This window comes from Herpailurus yagouaroundi, unplaced genomic scaffold (genome assembly GCF_014898765.1).
Source record: "Herpailurus yagouaroundi ecotype Mexico unplaced genomic scaffold, PumYag 163, whole genome shotgun sequence".
NCBI classification, from domain to species: Eukaryota; Metazoa; Chordata; class Mammalia; order Carnivora; family Felidae; genus Herpailurus; species Herpailurus yagouaroundi.
The window spans coordinates 41418064-41437269 of NW_024412404.1; the positions used below are offsets into that span (position 1 = coordinate 41418064).

The following is a 19206-nucleotide window of genomic DNA, read 5'->3' on the forward strand; positions in this document are numbered from 1 at the left end:
GCTACGCGGGGCTCGAACTCACGGACCGCGAGATCGTGACCTGGCTGAAGTCGGACGCTCAACCGACTGCGCCACCCAGGCGCCCCCTTATTTTGTTTTTAAATGTTTATTTTTGATAGAGACAGAGACAGAATGTGAGTGGGTTGGGACAGAGAGAGAGGGAGACACAGAATCTGAAACAGGCTCCAGGCTCTGAGCTGTCAGCACAGAGCCCGACATGGGGCTCAAACTCACAAGCTGGGAGATCATGACCTGAGCTGAAGTCGGATGCTTAACTGACTGAGCCACCCAGGCGCCCCAATCTATTCTTATTTTTAAAAAGGTTTTGTACAGATGTTGTTTAAGCCAAAGCCAAGAGTGGGAGCTATTGTAATGATGCCAAGAAACCCAAGCACTAGGCTCTTCATTGGCCCAGAATTCTTATACAGCACCAGCTGGCTTGGAGACCAACCTTTTGGTTTCTTGCTGGTAGTTGGGAGTAGAGGGGAGAATGTATAGTAGGTCTCCACTAAGCGAAGCTGAACTGTGAGCTTCACCAACTTGCAGAAAAGGTGCTGCTCTTGGCTTGGTGTTTTTCCTTTTTAAAAATTATTTTATTTTATTCAAAAATCTTTCCTGGGGCACCGGGGTCGCTCAGTGGGTTGAGTGTCTGATATTTTGCTTTGGCTCAGGTCATAATATCACGGTTCGTGGGATTGACCCCCACATCGGGCTCTGTGCTGAGTGTGGAGCCTGCTTAGGATTCTCTCTTTCCTGTTCTCTCTGCCGCTCCCCTGCACATGACTGCTTTCTCTCTCTCTCTCAAAATAAATAAACAAATAAACATAAAATTTTTTTCCAGTTTAATGGGGATATAGTTGACATACAGCAACTGTGTAAGTTTAGAGTGTATAGCGTAATGACTTCACTTACATATTTTATGAAATGATTATCACAGTAAGTTTAATTAACATTCATTATCTTATATGGAGAAAGAAAGAAAGAAAGAAAGAAAGAAAGAAAGAAAGAAAGAAATGTATATGTGTTTGTGTGTGTATGCATGTGATAAGATCTCATAGGATTTATTCTCTTGGTGACTTTCACATCGGGGCGTCTGGCTGGCTCAGTCGGTTACAGCATGTGACTGTTTTTATTTTTTTTATTTTTTTTATGTTTATTTATTTTTGAGAGAGAGAGAGACAAGGGGAAGGGGAAGAGAGAGAGGGAGCCACAGAATCTGAAGCAGGCTCCAGGCTTCGAGCTGTCAGCACAGAGCCCAATGTGGGGCCTCAACCCGTGAACCATGAGATCATGATCTGAGCTAAAGTCAGATGCTTAACCAACTGAACCAACCAGGCGTCCCAAGAGCATGTGATTCTTTTTATTTTCTTTCTTTATTTTTTTTTTTAATTTTTTTTTCAACGTTTATTTATTTTTGGGACAGAGAGAGACAGAGCATGAACGGGGGAGGGGCAGAGAGAGAGGGAGACACAGAATCAGAAACAGGCTCCAGGCTCTGAGCCATCAGCCCAGAGCCTGACGCGGGGCTCGAACTCCCGGACCGCGAGATCGTGACCTGGCTGAAGTCGGACGCTTAACCGACTGCGCCACCCAGGCGCCCCATTTTTCTTTATTTTTAATATAATTTATTGTCAAAATTGGCTTCTGTACAACACCCAGTAAGAGCATGTGATTCTTGATCTCGGTGTCATGAGTTCAAGCCCCATGTTGGAGCTAAGCATGAAGCTTACTTTAAAAAATTAAAAAAAATTTTTTAATGTTTATTTATTTTGAGAGAGAGAGAGAGAGAGAGAGAGAGGCAGAGTGTGAACAGGAGAGGAAGAGAGGGAGACACAGAATCCAAAACGGGCTCCAGGCTCTGAGCTATCAGCACAGAGGCCGATGCGGGGCTTGAACCCAGGAGCCATGAGATCATGACCTGATCCGAAGTTGGACGCTCAACTGACTGGGCCACTCAGGCTCCCCCCCCCCCCCAAAATTTTTTAAATATACCATATAGCAGTGCTAACTACAGACATCATGTTGTATATTACATCCCTGGGACTTACCTTGTAACTGGAAGTTTGTACCTTTTGACTGCCTGGTGTTTTTCTTAGACTCAGTGTCTCAGTCTGGGGAAGCTCTTTGTTCGCTGAAAGCCTGGGATAGAGTTAAATGACCTAAGTGTTGAGAGCCAGGTGAACTCGGCTGGTTTCTCAGCTGAATCAGTCCTGTGAGCTACTGTTTTTAAACTTGAGGAATGCTTTGGGAATGTGGTCCTTGGCTCCCAGCAAGGGATCTCAGGAAACATCTACTTGAGTGAGGCAAATGCATTCCATGAATCTGGTTGGGTGCCGTGTAGTGGAAAGAGCATCTACTACTCAGAGTTAAAACTCTGAGGCCGCTGCCCTGCCCCGTGGCCTCATCAGACTCCCAGCTCGGTGTGAGAATGCAGTCTTGGCGGGTGTTATTTTGCCCTTCCCTCCTTCCTTCCTTCCTTCCTTCCTTCCTTCCTTCCTTCCTTCCTTCCTTCTTTCTCTCCTCCTTCTACCCTTCTCCCTTCCTCCCTTTCTTTTCTTATGATTATACAAAATTACTATAATATAGCTGGAAGTTTTTAAAAAAATCTTAGCTATGTCAAAATAATTACCATAAAACATATTTCAAAAGAAGTGTACAAAGTTTCACTACCCAGTATAATATTTGTGTAAGTCACCAAACACGATTTTAGAACAGCTAATGAAGTATTTGTAAATGTGAATTGTTCAAATATAAAAATGTCACCTTTGCAAATGTTTAGGTCCAAGATTGGGAAGTTGGGCAAAGCTGGACGACATGGGCAGTCCTTGAAGGATGCAGCTGATTAAATTCCAGAGTCTAGAAGTTGGGAACCTAGAGTCATCTGCTGACGTTTTAAGGGAGAAATGATATGCAGAGGCTGCTTCTAGTGAGCACTAAACAAAGGAAGGATGAATACTAGCTTCTCTGGGAGGCGGGGGGCCCTGGCCTGGTGCTGGACACTGGACCATCCCATTTTAAGCCTCCTAACTGCCCTTTGAAGCAAGTATCCTTATCCCAGTTTAGTAGCTCAGGAAATGGGGGCATGTGGAACTTAACTTGCCCAAGGAGCAGCGAGGGAGTAGTGGACTGGGCTTGTGTTAGCTCAGGCATCTTCCTCCGCCAATATTCTTGCCCACATTGCTGGACTCATCTCTGGCATCTTACTGGATGCTGGAGTAGTATAATTTTGTGTAATTTTCACCCTAAGTCTACTCTGGGACCTCCAAAGGGTCCAGGGAGATCAAGACTAAGAATTTCTGACATCTACCTTCCTCACTTCCCGCTTCCTGATCACTGTTGGCAGGCTCACCACTCTGCCTGAGCCCTTCAGCCCATAACCTTGGGTGAGCATTTCCCTCCTTACCCCTTACTTACCATTCTAAATGTTATAAAACTTTGCCTCTTTTCTCAGATTCAATGTAGTTAGTAAACCTTTGTTTGGTCTCAGTGTGTGCCTGTCACCAGTAGTCAGTCATCCGATGTCTTTTGCCACCTACTAAGTACCCAGCATTGGTCTGTGTTCAGTGTGTGTCACTTTGGGGGACTACAAAGACGTAGAAGAATGGCAGGACTCCACAGTATAATGTGAGAGACCCTTGCTTAAAATGTAAGGGAGACCACACAAAGAATTGTATTAGAGATACAACAGTGCTTTGAGAGAACATAGTGTGGGAAAAAAGAGCATAGTTTCACTTAAAGACATGGTAATTGAGAAGGGCTTTGACAAGAGGACTTGGGAAGATAAGCCTGGACTGGAAGGGCCTTCCAGGGTGGGAGGTCAACAGTAGTCATGGGATCATGTGTTTGGGACATGGGGGTTGCTGGGTGTCACGGCGTAGTGTTGGTAATGGTATGGACCTAGGAGCAGAAAGGCTGCTCAGTGTCAGAAATGCTGCACGACACCTGTGGCCTGCCTCATTTTCTTGACCTACCAGTTTGGTGACCCTGCACAAAACGGTGGATGAAGTTAGCCACACATGATAACATGATACAGTCTTGGACACGCACGCACTCACGCACACACACACTTGGATCCTAGTCATGATGCCTTCTTTCCTTATTGCTCATAGACCAACTTCTGAAATCTCTTATTCTGGGACTCCTAAACCCAAGCAAATGATATGGATTTCCTCCAGTATGGGTTATTTGAGGGGAAAAAAGAAAACAAGCACTATGCGTCAAGATGTTTGCCAAAGCACAAAAGAGTGCAGCTTTGGAAGCAACCGCCTGTCCTACAAGAAAGCCATGGTCAAGTAAAGGAGCATATATAATTTCCTCTTTTGTAGTATATGATAGTTCTCCTTTCATAATAGGGAAAATGATTTCCAATATGAAAAATCTGTCCACGTTTGTGAACCAAGAAAATAGTAATTCTTTATTGTCTGAGTGTATAGTGATTGGCTTGGTTGCCACTCTCCTAGCGCTGAAGGGACCAGAGGAGGGATTGAGATTTGAGAACCTGCAAAGAAAGAATTGTGTAGGGTGTTCCTCTTCAGAGTGACCTTTAGCAGTGACCTTCTATCGAGGGAGATTGCCAGCCTTAGGCAGTCGTGCGAGAGTGAGCCCTGGCCTCTCTCCCCTGCCTCCCTCTAATTTCCTGTCAGAGCTCCCACTGACTGAACCCAATCGGAAGCCAGAGGGCTTAGGAGCCCCACACAGGTCAACTTCACAAGGCAGAGAGCAAGGTGAGTATATTGGTTTTCTATGCATAACAAATTATCATAAACTCAGCAGCTTACAACAACACACGTTACCTCACGTCTCCTTTGGGTTAGGAGTCCAGGCGTAGCTTAGCTCAATGTTCTGTTTCAGATTTCACAAGGCTGAAATCATGGTATCAGCTGGGCTGCATTCACATCTGAGGCCCCACTGGGGAGGGATCTACTTCCAAACTCCCTCAGGTTATTGGCAGAACACCTTTTCTTATAGCTATAGGGGTTACAGAAGCTTCTTTAAAGCCAACAACAGAGATAGCGACTGCTAGCAAAACATAGTCTTATATAATGTAACATCCTCATGGGCATGATAACCCATCACCTGGCCGTATTCTGTTGGTTAGAAGCAGGTCACAGGTCCTGTTGTCATTCAGGGAGAGGGGATTCCACAAAGGCATGAGTACCAGGAGGCAGAGATCACAGGCGCCACTTCAGGATCCATCTGCTATAATGAGGATGGATCTGGACGGGCAAACAAAATATTCAGCTCAGACACCTGGTGCAGAGAAGGTGATTAACACCTGATCCTTCCTGAAGGTTGGCAGAGGGCAGAGAAGAAGGGAACAACCTGTGTGGAGTCTCGAAGGCAAGGAGGTCATTAGGGTATCCAGATATCTGCCATTCCATTCATTAGGCTTGGTGCTTAGAGTGTTCGGCAGAAGAGGTGGATGGGACCCAGGTCATTGTGAGGTTTGGGGAGAGGTCTGGACTTTCTCCTGAAGATTTAGTGGGGGGAGTTTTAGAGGATTTTTTTTTTAAATTTTTTTTTTCAACGTTTATTTATTTTTGGGACAGAGAGAGACAGAGCATGAACGGGGAAGGGGCAGAGAGAGAGGGAGACACAGAATCGGAAACAGGCTCCAGGCTCCGAGCCATCAGCCCAGAGCCTGACGCGGGGCTCGAACTCACGGACCTGGCTGAAGTTGGACGCCTAACCGACTGCGCCACCCAGGCGCCCCAAGAGGATTTTTAAGCAGCTGGGAGATACATTCCCTTTGGGGAATATCAGAGCAAATAACTAAGGAGGGCAAGAAGCAGATCAGTGAGTGTTAGGGACATCCAGGGGAAGAATGCAGAAGGCCAACCTATGGTATTGCAGCTAGGATGGAGAGAAGAGGATTGATTTGAGCTGCTGAGGAGGAAGGACAACTTGGTGACAACTTGGTGACTGCTTGTCTGGCTATGCAGGGGAATGAGGCAGGACTGGACGATGACACTCAGGATTCTGGCTTCATAGCTGTATCAGTTTCCTATTGCTAGTGGCTTAAAGACACATTTATGATCTCACAGTTATGGAGGCCAGAAGTCTGACATGGGTCTCACCGGGTTAAAGTCAAGATGTCAGTTGGGCTGCATTCCATTCTGGAGGCTGAAGGGAGAACCCATTTCCTTCCCTTTTCCATCTTCCAGAAGCCACATTCATTCCTTGGTTCATGCCCCTTCGTCCATCTTCATGGCTAGGAAGGGTAGGCCAAGTCCTCATACCACACCTGTCTGCCTATTCTTCCACATCTTCTATCTCTCATCTTTTCTTTGAAGGACTCATGTGCTTAGATTGAGCTAACCTACATAATCCAGAATAATCTTCCCATCTCAAGATCCTTAACTTAATCACATCTGCAAAGTCCTTTTTGCCATGTAAGGTAACAAATACAGGTTCCAGGGATTAGAATGTGGACATCTTTGGGGAGCCATTATATAGACTACCATGACAGTACTCTTTTTCAGTTAGGGAAAGATGGAGATGGACCAGGTTTGGGAAGATACTGAGTTCAGATTTGCATATATTGAGTTGGAGGTGTTAGAGTCTGCTCCTTTGTTTGGGGATAGATTTGGGAATCTTTAACAGAGGCATGGTGCCCGAAGCCACTTTGTGTGGTTACCTGCAGAGACTGCGTGTGGTAAGGAGATGGCAGAAACTGCAGGAAGTGGGGCTTTGGCTTCTGTCCTTTTTTCACTTACAGAGTTCCCTAGGGGACGGGTGAAGACCCTGCACAGAGAAATGCTCACATTCTGTTTTCCCTGAGGAAGTGCTTTCCAATGGTGCCCTCCTTTTGCCAAGCAAATCTATATTCTCTGCATGTGTATAAGGGACAGAGCAGTGGCTAATTCCAGGGTATCATGAGGTTTGGGGCAGCACTGAGGACTTTGGAGCAAATTGACTTTTGAGAAACTTGGTGCTCTAAGCAAGTGCCAGAGTTTGGATGAGAGGCCCTTGAATTTATTTGGCATGCTCTGGGAGGCAGAGGTGAAGAGGTAGTCTCCTTGCAGAGCCCCAGAGCTACTGGAGATCTTTGGTTGAGGTCTTTCTGTAATCTCTGCGTCCAGCTGGGACTAAGGCTAGGCTTTGCCCTGTGCCTGTTAGAGATATGCATGGGGGGTATATGTGGCTTTGGAGGGAAGCCACCAAAGGAAAAGGTCTGTAGGTCTGTTCCCAGGGATAGGAGGATTTAAAGGCTCCATTCTTCTGGGAGAGAATATCCAACCCAGAAAGGCTGGGAACTAAGTTTAATTTCCAACAAGAAGGGCTGGTTAGAAGGGAAAACCAACGAGGGAGTAGGGAAAGAGGAAGGGGGAAGAAGAGATAAGAGGAGACTTTGTAGGGATGACGTGACATCACTCCTGGTTCTGAAATTGGACTGGCCTGGCCTCCTGTGCCCTATGTTTCCTGAGGCAAATAGTCTACTCTTCCTTTTCTTTTGATAACAATATTGAGCTTGAGACTGAGCCACAGTCCCTAGACCTGCCTTTAGAGGTACCACCTTCTCAAAGCGGAGCCTTCACAGCTGCCTTAGCTGGCCTGGCATTCCTTGCTTCAGATACCAATGGCGTATCTAAGCCACCACTAGGGAAAGGGTGCACTGCCCACGGGCCTCTCCTGTCATATCATGAATATCCAATATATACACTCAGCGAACAGATTCTATGAGAAGTCTGGCAGATAACAGTAGTAATAAGACACAGCCCTGTCCCTGTGGGGTTTACAGTCTAGACCAGAGATTATAACAGCAGAAAATGTGGAAAATGCAAAGACTTTGAGAAAGAAAAGTTGACTGTGGTAGCCACTATAATAATTTTATTGTATTTTCTTTTTCACAAACATACACACATACATATATTTTATGTATTTTTACATAAAATTTTTACATAAAAGTGTGTGTGTATGCACAAATACATATATTAAAAATTTTTTTTTAGTGTTTATTTTTGAGAGAGAGATAGAGTGCGAGCAGGGGAGAGGCAAAGAGAGAGGGAGACACAGAATCTGAAGCAGGCTCCAGGTTCTGAGCTGTCAGCACAGAGCCCGATGCAGGGCTCGAACTCACAAACCAAGAGATCGTGATCTGAGCCGAAGTCAGATGCTTAACCTATTGAGCCACCCAGATGCCCCCCAAAGTATATATTTTTAATGTTTATTTATTTTTGGGAGAGCGTAAGCAGGGGAGTGGCAGAGAGAAGGGGACAGAAGATCAGAAGCAGGCTCTTCATTGTCAGCAGCGAGCCCGATGTGCAGCTTGAATTCATGAACTGCGAGATCATGACCTGAACTGAAGTCAGACACTCAATCAACTGAACCACCCAGGCGCCCCTGCACAAATATTTCGAACTACATTTTGTATTAAATTTTGTTTCATGCTTTTTCATGACCATTTGTAGTAAACTATGTATTTACCATTGAAAAAAAATTTTTTTAGCATTTATTTTTTGAGAGGCAGAGAGAGACAGTATGAGTGGGGAAGTGACAGAGAGAGGGGGAGACACAGAATCCGAAGCAGGCTCCAGGCTCTGAGCTGTCAGCACAGAGCCTGATGCAGGGCTCGAACTCACGAACAGGAGATAAGACTAGCTAGAATCGGGGTGGGGAGAAGGAGAAATGGGGAGTTACTGTTTAACAAATACAGAGCTTCAGCTGGGAAGATGAAAAAATTCTGGAAACGGATGGTGACTGCATAACAATGTGAATGTATTTAATTCCACAGGACTGTACATCTACAAATGGTTAAAATGGTAAATACAGGGGCACCCGGGTGGCTCAGTTGGTTAAGTGTCTGACTTCAGCTCAGGTCATGATCTCCTGTTGATTGAGGTCTTTCTGTAATCTCTGCGTCATGATCTCATTTTATGTGTTTATGAATTTGACTACTCTAGGTACCTCTTATGAGTGGAATCATCCATTTTCCTTTTGTGTCTGGCTTATATCACTTAGCCATAAGTGATATAAGGTTTATCCTTTTCAAGGTTTATCCATGTTGTAGCATGTGTCAGAGTTTCCTTCCTTTTTAAGGTTGAATACTATTCCATTGTGTGGATGTACCATATTTTCTTTATCCATTCACCTGTAAATGAACATTTGGGTTGTTTTCACCTTTTGACTATTGTGAATATTGCTGCTATGAACATTGGTATACAGGTATCTGTTTAAGTCCGTTTTCATTTCTTTTGGGTTATACTCAAAAGTGGAGTTGCTGAATCATATGATAAATTTATGTTTATTTTGTTTTTTGAGGAACCACCGTACTATTTTCCAGCTGCACTATTTTACATTCCCATCAGCAACTCACAAGACTTCTAGTGTCATGACCACTTTATTTAAACGTTTATTCTATAGTTAACAATAGGTGAACAGCAAATAATAGAGGCTTTAGAGTGGGGTTCTGACATAATCTTCCCTTCTCTCCTCACCAGTTAGAGGTGCAAAGCCCTTGAATTCTCAAAGCTTAAGAGATTAGTCCTCCTGTTTTCAGAACTCTCATTTTGAATGTCTCTGTGATGTCCCACCACAACATGCACCAGAACTTAGAATACCTCAGCTTATAGAACATTTAGACTGTTTCTAAATTCTTTTCTCTTATAAATACCATGGAATATATTTATGCAAAAGACTTTTTCCAAGTACAAGATTATCCTCTTAGGGTGAATTTCCAGAACTGGGAACTACTATAGATAATAGCTGACACTCAAGACAGTACCCACTGTATTCCAGGCACTGTTTTGAGTGTTTCATATATATTAACTCATTTAAGTAGTTACCATATGATAGCTACTTGTATCTCCAGTAAAAAAATTTTTAGGGGCACTTGGGCGGCTCTAACCCAAGTGGTTAAGCGTCCAACTTCAGCTCAGGTCACAATCTCACGGTTCGTGGGTTCGAGCTCTGCTTCGGGCTCAGTGCTGAGGGCTCAGAGCCTGGACCCTGCTTCGGATTCTGTGTCTTCCTCTCTCTCTGCCCCTCCCGACTCACACTCTGTCTTTCTTTTTAATGTTTATTTATTTTTGAGAGAGACAGAGCATGAGCAGGGGAGGGGCAGAGAGAGAGAGAGAGACACAGGACCCGAAGTAGGCTCCATCCAGGCTCTCAGCCGTCAGCACAGAGCCCGAAGCAGAGCTCGAACCCACGAACTGTGAGATCGTGACCTGAGCCGAAGTCAGACGCTTAAAATGACTGAACCACCCAGGTGCCCCTCATATCTCCATTTTAGAAAATAGACTTTATTTATTTTTTTTTCTCTAAACAGACTTTATTTTTATTTATTTTTTTTTCAAGTTTTATTTTATTTTTGGGACAGAGAGAGACAGAGCATGAACAGGGGAGGGGCAGAGAGAGAGGGAGACACAGAATCGGAAACAGGCTCCAGGCTCTGAGCCACCAGCCCAGAGCCCGACGCGGGGCTCGAACTGACGGACCGCAAGATCGTGACCTGGCTGAAGTCGGAGGCTTAACCGACTGCGCCACCCAGGCGCCCCCAGACTTTATTTTTTAGGTTTATAGCAAAATTGGGTGGAAGTAGAGTTCCTGTATACCCTCTGCCCTCACACATGCACAGCCTCCCTATTTTTTTTTTAAATATTTTTATTTATTTTTGAGAGCGAGAAACAGAGCACGAGCAGGGGAGGGGCAGAGAGAGAGGGAGACACAGAATCTGAAGCAGGCTCCAGGCGCTGAGCTGTCAGCACAGAGTCTGACACAGGGCTCGAACTTGTGAACTGTGAGATCATGACCTGAGCTGAAGTCAGATGCTTAACTGACTGAGCTACCCAGGTGCCCCATCCTGACTATTAACATCCAGTACCAGAATGGTATGTTTGTTACAATTGGTGAACCTACATGGACACATCATTATCACCCATACTCCATAGTTTACCTTAGGGTTTATTCTTCATGTCCCCACTTTTATAGATGAAGAAACTGAGGCACAGAGAGGATAGGTGATTTGCCCTCCAGCCAGGAAGTAGTAGAGCCAGGACTTGAGCATAGGTCACCTGGCTCCAGAGACTCTCTTTTCTGCACTGCTGACATTTTGGTGGTTCTTGATGCATATTTGGCACTTTCTAATTTGGCGACATTTTGCTTTGTGTGGGTCAGATAGTGACACTTCAGTGTTGGGTGATTGCCCCAATTTGCCCAAGATTAATGGCTTTCCCTAGACATGAGGCTTTCAATTCTAAAGCCAAGGAAATCCTGGGAAAACAAGGACAAGTTGGTCACCCTATTTCAGTGACACCGGAGTCCTGGGGCCCATGATGAAGTGTTTTTAGTAACTAGATCAAGAGCTGGAGCTTCCCCAGATCATGGGAGGCCGGTGATGGCCAGAAGGATGAGAGGAAGTTGCCAGATACACTTCCTGTTCCCTGACCTGTCCACATTTGTTTCTGAGCACACTGACCAGGGCTCCTACTTGGTGTTCTGGAATTTAAACTGCCCAGCAGAGCAGTAGATCAGATTATGTGATGACTCTTCGTAACTAACTGTCTTTTGATGGTTGGTGGGTGTTTGCTGCTTTTTGGAGAGGGGTGTAAAAGGACCCCGGATACTTGGGCTGGCTAACAGCCTAACCCTCCCCTGCAGCACACTTTTTCTGCCCAGAGCACAGCTGAGTGTAATTATACAATGCCTAGAGTGTTTGCTGTGCAGCTCAGGTATGTTGCAACATCCTGAGCTGTGGGCTGGCAGTAGGCAAACACATCTTGAAAAGATAGGTGGGTGGTCACATTTGTGACGTGAGAGGGATAAGGCTTGTTGCCAGCTCCACTATAGGATTGCCAGAGCACTTCCACTGGATATTAGAGTATCTCGAGACCAGCAGGGGCCACTTCTTCTGGGGTCAGGCTGGTTCTTGATGGAAAGGGTTGCTGCCTGAGTCTGTTAGCTCATTCTTTTCATCTTTACTGAGCACCTATTGTACACCAAGATATATATTCAGAGAAGTGTCCCTGCTCCCTGCTCTGTAGTCCTTTCCACCTAGTTCCTGCCTACTGCCTGTAGACAGCCAATATTATTAGTTTCTGATTTATTATTCCTGTGTTGCTTTTTGCACAAATGAGCAGATATATGTATATTTTCCTATCTTCCCCCTCTTTCTTCCTCAACAGGTAGTATACTGTAGTACTTTTTTTTTTTTTTTTTTTTTTTTTTTTACTTGACAGTATCCATATCAGTTTGTTAGCTCTCCCTCACAGTTGCCTAATACTCTTTGAATGGGCAGTTAGATTGTATCCACTATTTTGCAATTACAAATTCTTAGAAGTGGGATTTCTGGGTCAAAAGGTAAAATATAGGGCACCTGGGTGGCTCAGTGGATTAAGCATCTGACTTCGGCTCAGGTCATGATCTTACGGTTCGTGAGTTCGAGTCCCACATTGGGTGAGTTCGAGCCCCACTTCTCTCTCTGCCCCTTGTGGGATTCTCTCTCTCTCTCTCTCTCTCTCTCTCTCTCTCTCTCTCTCTTCACCCTCTCTCACTTGCAACCTTTCTCTCTCTCTCTAAGAAAAGGTAAACTATATGTAATTTTGTTAGGTATTGCTACCTTGCTCTCCAAAACGGTTGTGCTAACTTGTATCCCCACAAGCAGTGTATGAGAATACCTCTTTGCCCACAGCCTCATCAAGAGAATGATATCCTACGTCTTAATTTTTGCCAACCTGATAGATGAGAATTGTGTCTCTTGTTTTAATTTGTATTTAAGTTGCATTTCTCTTATGAGTGAGGTTGAACATCTCCTTGTATGCTTACAGCAGATATATCTGTACCTATATCTATATATCTATAGTTTGTCATTTTTTTTTTACTATCAATCTTTTCTTTTCCCTCTCAATTTTTAAGAACAGCTTTATTGAGATATAACTTAACATACCATACAGTTCACCCACCTAACATAAACCTGTCATATATAATACATACTTGTCATATATCATGTATGTGTATAATTTAGTGGTTGTTAGTGCATTCACAGAGTTATGTAACCATCAGCATTATCTAATTTTAGAACTTTTTCATTACCCTAAAAAGCAACCCATAGCCATTAGCAGACACTCCACATTTGTCCTCAGTCCCCTGGCCCTACATAGTCACTAATCTGCTTTCTGTCTCTACAGATTCGCCTATTCTGGGCATTTTATATAATATACACATAATATGTATTATATATTACAAGTTATATCATTCGTCACCTATCGATGGAATCATACAATATGTGGTCTTTTAAAAAATGTGTTTTAAGTATTTATTTATTTTTGAGGTAGTACAAGTGGGGCAGGGGCAGAGAGAGGGGGACAGAGGATATGAAGCGGGCTCTGCCACTGACAGCAGCAAGCCCAGTGTGGGGTTCGAACTCAGGAACTGTGAGATCGTGACCTAAGCTGAAGTTGGATGCTCAACCGACTGAGCCACCCAGATGCCCCAGTATATAGTCTTTTGTGACTGGATCCTTTTACTTACCGTAAGTGATGTAATGCTTACAGTATTTCAAGTCGTTTCTAACATTTAATCCTCATAACAATTCTGATATAGTGACTGTTTTGTTATTATCCCCATTTAATGGATGAGGAAAGTGAGGCACAGAGAGGTTAAATGTCTCACTAAGGTCACATACAATAAGAGGATGGACTTTGGAGTCAGGCAGACTTCAAGTCCAAGCTCTATCACTTGCTTGCTGTGTGACATGTGGAATATTACTTAAACTCTCTCTGGTGTCTTTTTCTCATGCTAGTTAAAATGAAGATAACAGTGGGTGAGTCTTGGAAAATTAAATGCTATAAGAAAAGTGCTTAGTCCAAGGCCTCAGACTTAACAGGCATTCAGTTAATCATAGTGGTTATTAATAGGTAGATCAGGTAAGCCCAGCTTACTTGGTATGTTGGCCTTACCTCCTCTAGCACTTAGTTGTACCTGAGACATCAGCTTTTTTCTTTTTTTAAAGATATAATTCACATACCCTGAAATTTATCCTTTTAAAGTATACAATTCAGTGTTTTTTTAGTATATTCATAAGGTTGTGCAACCATCATCACTATTTAATTCCAGAACATTTCCATCACCCTAAAAAGAAACTGTACCCATTAGCAGTCACTCCCCATTCTCTACTCCCCCTAGCTCCTGGCAACCACTAATCTACTTTCTGTCTCTGGATTTGTTTATTCTGGACATTCTGTATAAATGGAATCATACACTATGTGGCTTCTTGTATCTGGCTTTATTCACTTAGCATCATGTTTTCAGGGTTCATCTGTGTTGTATCGGTACGTCATTCTTCTTTATTCCATTGTATGATTATACTACATTTTGTTTGTCCATCCATTGATACATTGGGTTGCTTCCACTTTCCGTGGCTATTACGAATAATGCTACTGTGAACGTTAATGTACAAGTTTTTGTATAAACATATATTTTCCATCTCTTGGGTGTACACCTAGGAGTGGAACTTCTGGGTCCTCTGGCAAGTTTATGTTTAACTTTACGAGGACCTGCCAAACTATCTTACAAAGTAGCTCTGCCATTTTACATTCTGACCAGCAGCGTGTGAGAGTTCCAGTTTCTCCACATCCTTGTCAAGACTTGTTCTTGTCTTTTATTTTAGTCATCCTAGAGGATATGAAGTGGTACCTGAGTGTGGTTTTGATTTGAATTTCCCTATTAACTAACAGTGTTGAGCATGAGATGCCAGCTTTTTAGGTCAGCTCTTTTCTGCCCACCCCAGCTGCTGTGTTTCCTCCAGAAAGTGTCTCCTGGTCCTGCTCATCTTCTGCCTGGTGTTAGTGGTCATTCTGGCCTCTTGGAGGCTGACTGATACCTTCTTAGTCCTGGTGCTTGGGGCAGGTTTTTGGGGCAGCTGTGTCTGGGATTAAAGGCACAGGTTCTCTCTGTGCACAGGTTGGTGTTACTCTTGAGGCTGCCACATCCGTCCTTAGGCTCACCAAACTGCTGGGACAAAGCCAGCCTCTCCCCTGGGGACCTCAGTGAGCAGGATCTGAAGTTCTTCAGCTGAAAACGGTCTCAAGCATCCTTCTGCAACAAGACTGTTAGAACCCCTCACCCCCTCCTACCAGATTGGGGAGAGTCTGTATTGTATTCCTTTAAAATCTCCGTAGGAAGAAATTCCACTGGCCCTCTTTACCACCAGCTAGTATTTTAGCAGCCTTCTGTGTTAGAAACATTCTTTGCTCTGACCCAACTCCCTCCTCCTCCTGCAGCGTGTGCCAGTTTCCTCTCATGCTTTTCTTTCTCAGAGGATGTGAGAGACAGCCCCCCCCCCTAGGAGGGGCTTCGTCCTCTGGTCAGACAAAACCGGTTTGGCTGGAGAAGCGCTCACGTGAGGAAGTCCACACCAAGCCAGGCCTCTCCGGGGGACTTTAAAGACTGAATGACCTTGTCACTTGGCTATTGCCTCGGCAGTCTGCTTTGAAAAAGAGACCTTCTGACAGGCTCCAGGTTGTGTGTTTATCCTGAGGCTGGGCCATTCCAAACGCATGTTTCAGAGTTTAGAGGTTGCCTCCAGCCAGCCTGGTGGGTGGTAATCAAATGCAGGTGGACACCATCTGGCCGGCCTGTCCTTCCCAGCCAACCAAGTGAGGGCTGGCCTGCCTACCACAGAGTTGGCCCAGAAAGCACCCTTCGTGCAGGCAGATGGTGGACATGTGCACGTGCGCACACGCACGCCCCAACGTGCATGTGTGTGTGCACAGCCTCCTTAGAGAAGTGGTGTTGCTTGGATGCATATGATTTCTCTCTGCATCGGAGAGTTCTCCCCATCGCGCAGCCTGAGGAACATGTTCTTTTTGTCTGTTTCTCAAGTTTTTGTGGTTAGAAATCATGTATTTTTCTTGGCCCAAGATGAAAGCCCTGGAATAATGGTCTAATACATTTTACAAAGCTGCTTCTAATTGGAGGCTTCTTGAGATCTTCCCTTTGGCCTAGTGACCCATCTTCTTTGGTGGAGTTTTAACTCTGAGTCAGTCTTGCTTTACCTCGGATTTTCACACTCCTCTCACGCTTGCAGCCACAGGGAGGTGGCTTTCCCGGCCTCTGCTTGCTTAGCTGTTCCCTCAGCCCCCCTGCATCAAATTGCCCCCAAACCTGACAGCTCATCGGGGGAAGAAAATAGCTCATACTGTGTCCTGCCGAACAACTTCTAGTCTGGTCTCTGAAATTCTAGGTGTGTACCCTCAAAATGGATTCTGTCTCCCACGTTGCAAGCCATGGACACCTCCTTTAGATGTAATTAGGCACAAGCATGACAACTTTAAGGACGGGTTCCTTTTCAGTCCTTTGGAGGATGTGGCTTCTCAGAGGTGATCTCCCTGGTGCAGCAAGTGCAGGACGGCTGAGCTCACCCAGGCACACAAGCAAGGTGTCTGAGGTTCGGAGACGTTGGACTCTCTTTTTGTCCAGTCTCCTGGCCTGGCCTCTTGAGGCTGATGAGGATGATGATGAAGGAAAGGTGCCACACAGGATTCCAGGGTTGGACATCATCACCCTCCCTTCAGAATTCTTGCCGCGGACTGCCTGTTCCGGTAGCTTGTCTAGCAAGGAGGTGCTGGCTGTCATCTTAGTTTATGGTTTGTATTTGTCTGCTGAGGAGTTTACATGTGTATAATCATTGTGGCTCATGTTTGTACAAGATATAATTACTGGAAATTATATCATGAACATAGTTTAACTTTTAACCCTTCCCATGCTGGCAAGCCTCCTGAGCTCTCAGGAACTCTTCCCTGGACTCTTCCCTCACATAAGGGGGCATGCCACTCCCCAGCCAGGCCTTGCTATCACATCTACATTGTTTTCTTCTCTGGCAGAAGTCCATTTCAGGGGCTTCCCTGAAGACTTGGGGCCCCTGAGTGTTTCCTAGCCATCAGAGGCAGGCATTCTTCCCTTGCCTCATCATCACTGTGATGAGTGTGGCCACAGAGGCAGTAACTGTCATCACTCTTGGCCACCTGGGGATGAGCAGTGGGAGCAAACCATACTTCCCCCGTATTCTAGTGATTGACAGGTATACACAGGGTGCCAGTTTTCAGGAAGAACATGTGCCGATCGATGAGTGCATGTGGCTTGCTGGGTTTCAGGAAGAATACAGGCCTTCCCAGTATTTGGAATCTGCCTGGGGATGTGTCCACAACTGCTGAGTTTGGAGACCAGCCAGCCCAGCTCAAAGATTGTATGTACCCTTGTGGGACAGAGTACAGATGAGAGTGGAGAAAGGATCTCATCCTCACAGAGCATACAGTAGGATTGTATCCTTAGCTAACTAAGTAGGTACTTAATAACAGTTCAAAGGAATAAGGAGTGTGAATAAGGAAGATTTTCAGTAATGGAGCCTTAATCACACAGAGGAATGTTCCGGAGCCACAAAATGTGGAACTCATAATTTAGAGTGCCACCAGGGGAATTTGATTGGCTGGGCCAAGGTCATACCCATGTACTGTGGCTGGCCGGAGGGCAAGACTAGTATTGTGGCTCCTTGCAGGCTATTGAGGGAGAGTCCTCTGATTAAAGGGTTTGGATGCCGAGGCCACCAAAAATAGGGGAGAACTTTAATGAACTTTAAAAACAGTGTTTTCTTAAGGTAGTTGAACTAAAAACATTTGCTTTTTATTCCTTTCAGATTTACAGGAACAGACGGACCTAGTGGTTTTGGCTTTGAATTGACATTTCGTCTGAAGAGAGAAACAGGAGAGTCTGCCCCCCCAACATGGCCAGCAGAGCTAATGCAGGGCTTGGCCAGATACGTGTTCCAGTCAGGTAAGAGCCCCACGAGCTGGTGGGTGTGGGGGTTCTTTTGCCATAAGCCTGGTTGGCTTTAAAGGGGAACTCATAGGTATATTTTGATAGCTGTGGAGTGACCTTTCCTGGGACTACCATACCCCATTTGTGCTATGAAGGTGGCTTGCTTTGCCTGGAGTTTCCTGGGTGGTAAGCTACCTGGGTCAGGGAAGAGAAGGATATGCTGCTCTGACCTCCAGCAGCAAGTGGGAGTTCCTGCCACAGGTTTTTTTTTTTTTTTTTTTAATTTTATTTAAATTCAAGTTAGTTAACATATAGTGTAATAGTGATTTCAGGAGTAGAATTTGATGATTCATCACTTATATATAATACCCAGCACTCATCCCAACAAGTGCCCTCCTTAACGCCTGTCACTCATTTAGCCCGTCACTCATTTATCCCCCACCCCAACACCCCACTAGCAACCTCAGTTTGTTCTCTGTATTTAAGGGTCTCTTATGGTTTGCTTCCCTCTATGTTTTTATCTTATTTTTCCTTCCTTTCCCCTAAGTTCATCTGTCCTGTTTCTAAAATTCCACATATGAGTGGAATCGTATTATACTTATCTTTCTCTGACGGACTTATTTTGCTTAGCATAATACATTCTAGTTCTATCCACATTGCAAATGGCAAGCTCTCATTCCTTCTGATTATTGAGTAATACCCCATTGTGAATATATATACCACATCTTCTTTATCCATTTGTCAGTCGATGGACATTTAGGCTCTTTCCATAATTTGGCTATTGTTGATAATGCTGCTATAAACACTGGGGTGCATGTGCCCCTTCAAAACAGCATTTTTGTATCCTTTGGATCAATACCTAGTAGTGCAATTGCTGGGTCATAGTTTAGCTCTATTTTTAATTTTTTGAGGAACCTCCATACTGTTTTCCAGAGTGGCTGCACCAGTTTGCATTCCCACCAGCAGTGCAAAAGTGTTTCCCTTTTTCCACATCCTTGCCAACATCTGTTGTTTCCTGAGTTGTTAATTTTAGCCATTCTGACAGATGTGAGGTGGCATCTCATTGTGGTTTTGATTTGTATTTCCCTGATGATGGGTGATGTTGAGCATTTTTTCATGTGTCTATCAGCCATCTGGATGTCTTCTTTAGAAAAGTGTCTGTTCATGTCTTTTGCTCATTTCTTCACTGGATTCTTTGTTTTTTGGTTGTTGAGTTTGGTAAGTTTTTTATAGATTTTGGATACAAACCCTTTATCCAATATGTCATTTGCAAATATCTTCTCCCGTTCCATCGTTGCCTTTTAGTTTTATTGTTTCCTTCACTGTGCAGAAGCTTTTTATCTTGATGAGGTAGGTCCCAGTAGTTCATTTTTGCCTTTGTTTCCCTTGCCTCTAGAGACATGTCTAGTAAGAAGTTGTTGCAGCTAAGGTCAAAGAGGTTGCTCTCCTCTA

At 44.5% G+C, this 19206-nt stretch overlaps 1 protein-coding gene across 6 annotated transcripts in view; it reads left to right on the forward strand.

Moving 5' to 3' along the window:
• Positions 1-19206, forward strand: part of SUFU (SUFU negative regulator of hedgehog signaling) — a 124675-nt gene that overhangs the window by 19391 nt on the left and 86078 nt on the right. For all 6 annotated transcript variants that reach the window (XM_040486290.1, XM_040486294.1, XM_040486291.1 and 3 more), the window contains exon 3: positions 17633-17769. In XM_040486290.1, coding sequence (XP_040342224.1) covers positions 17633-17769 — 137 coding nt within the window. The remainder of the gene's footprint in view (positions 1-17632; positions 17770-19206) is intronic.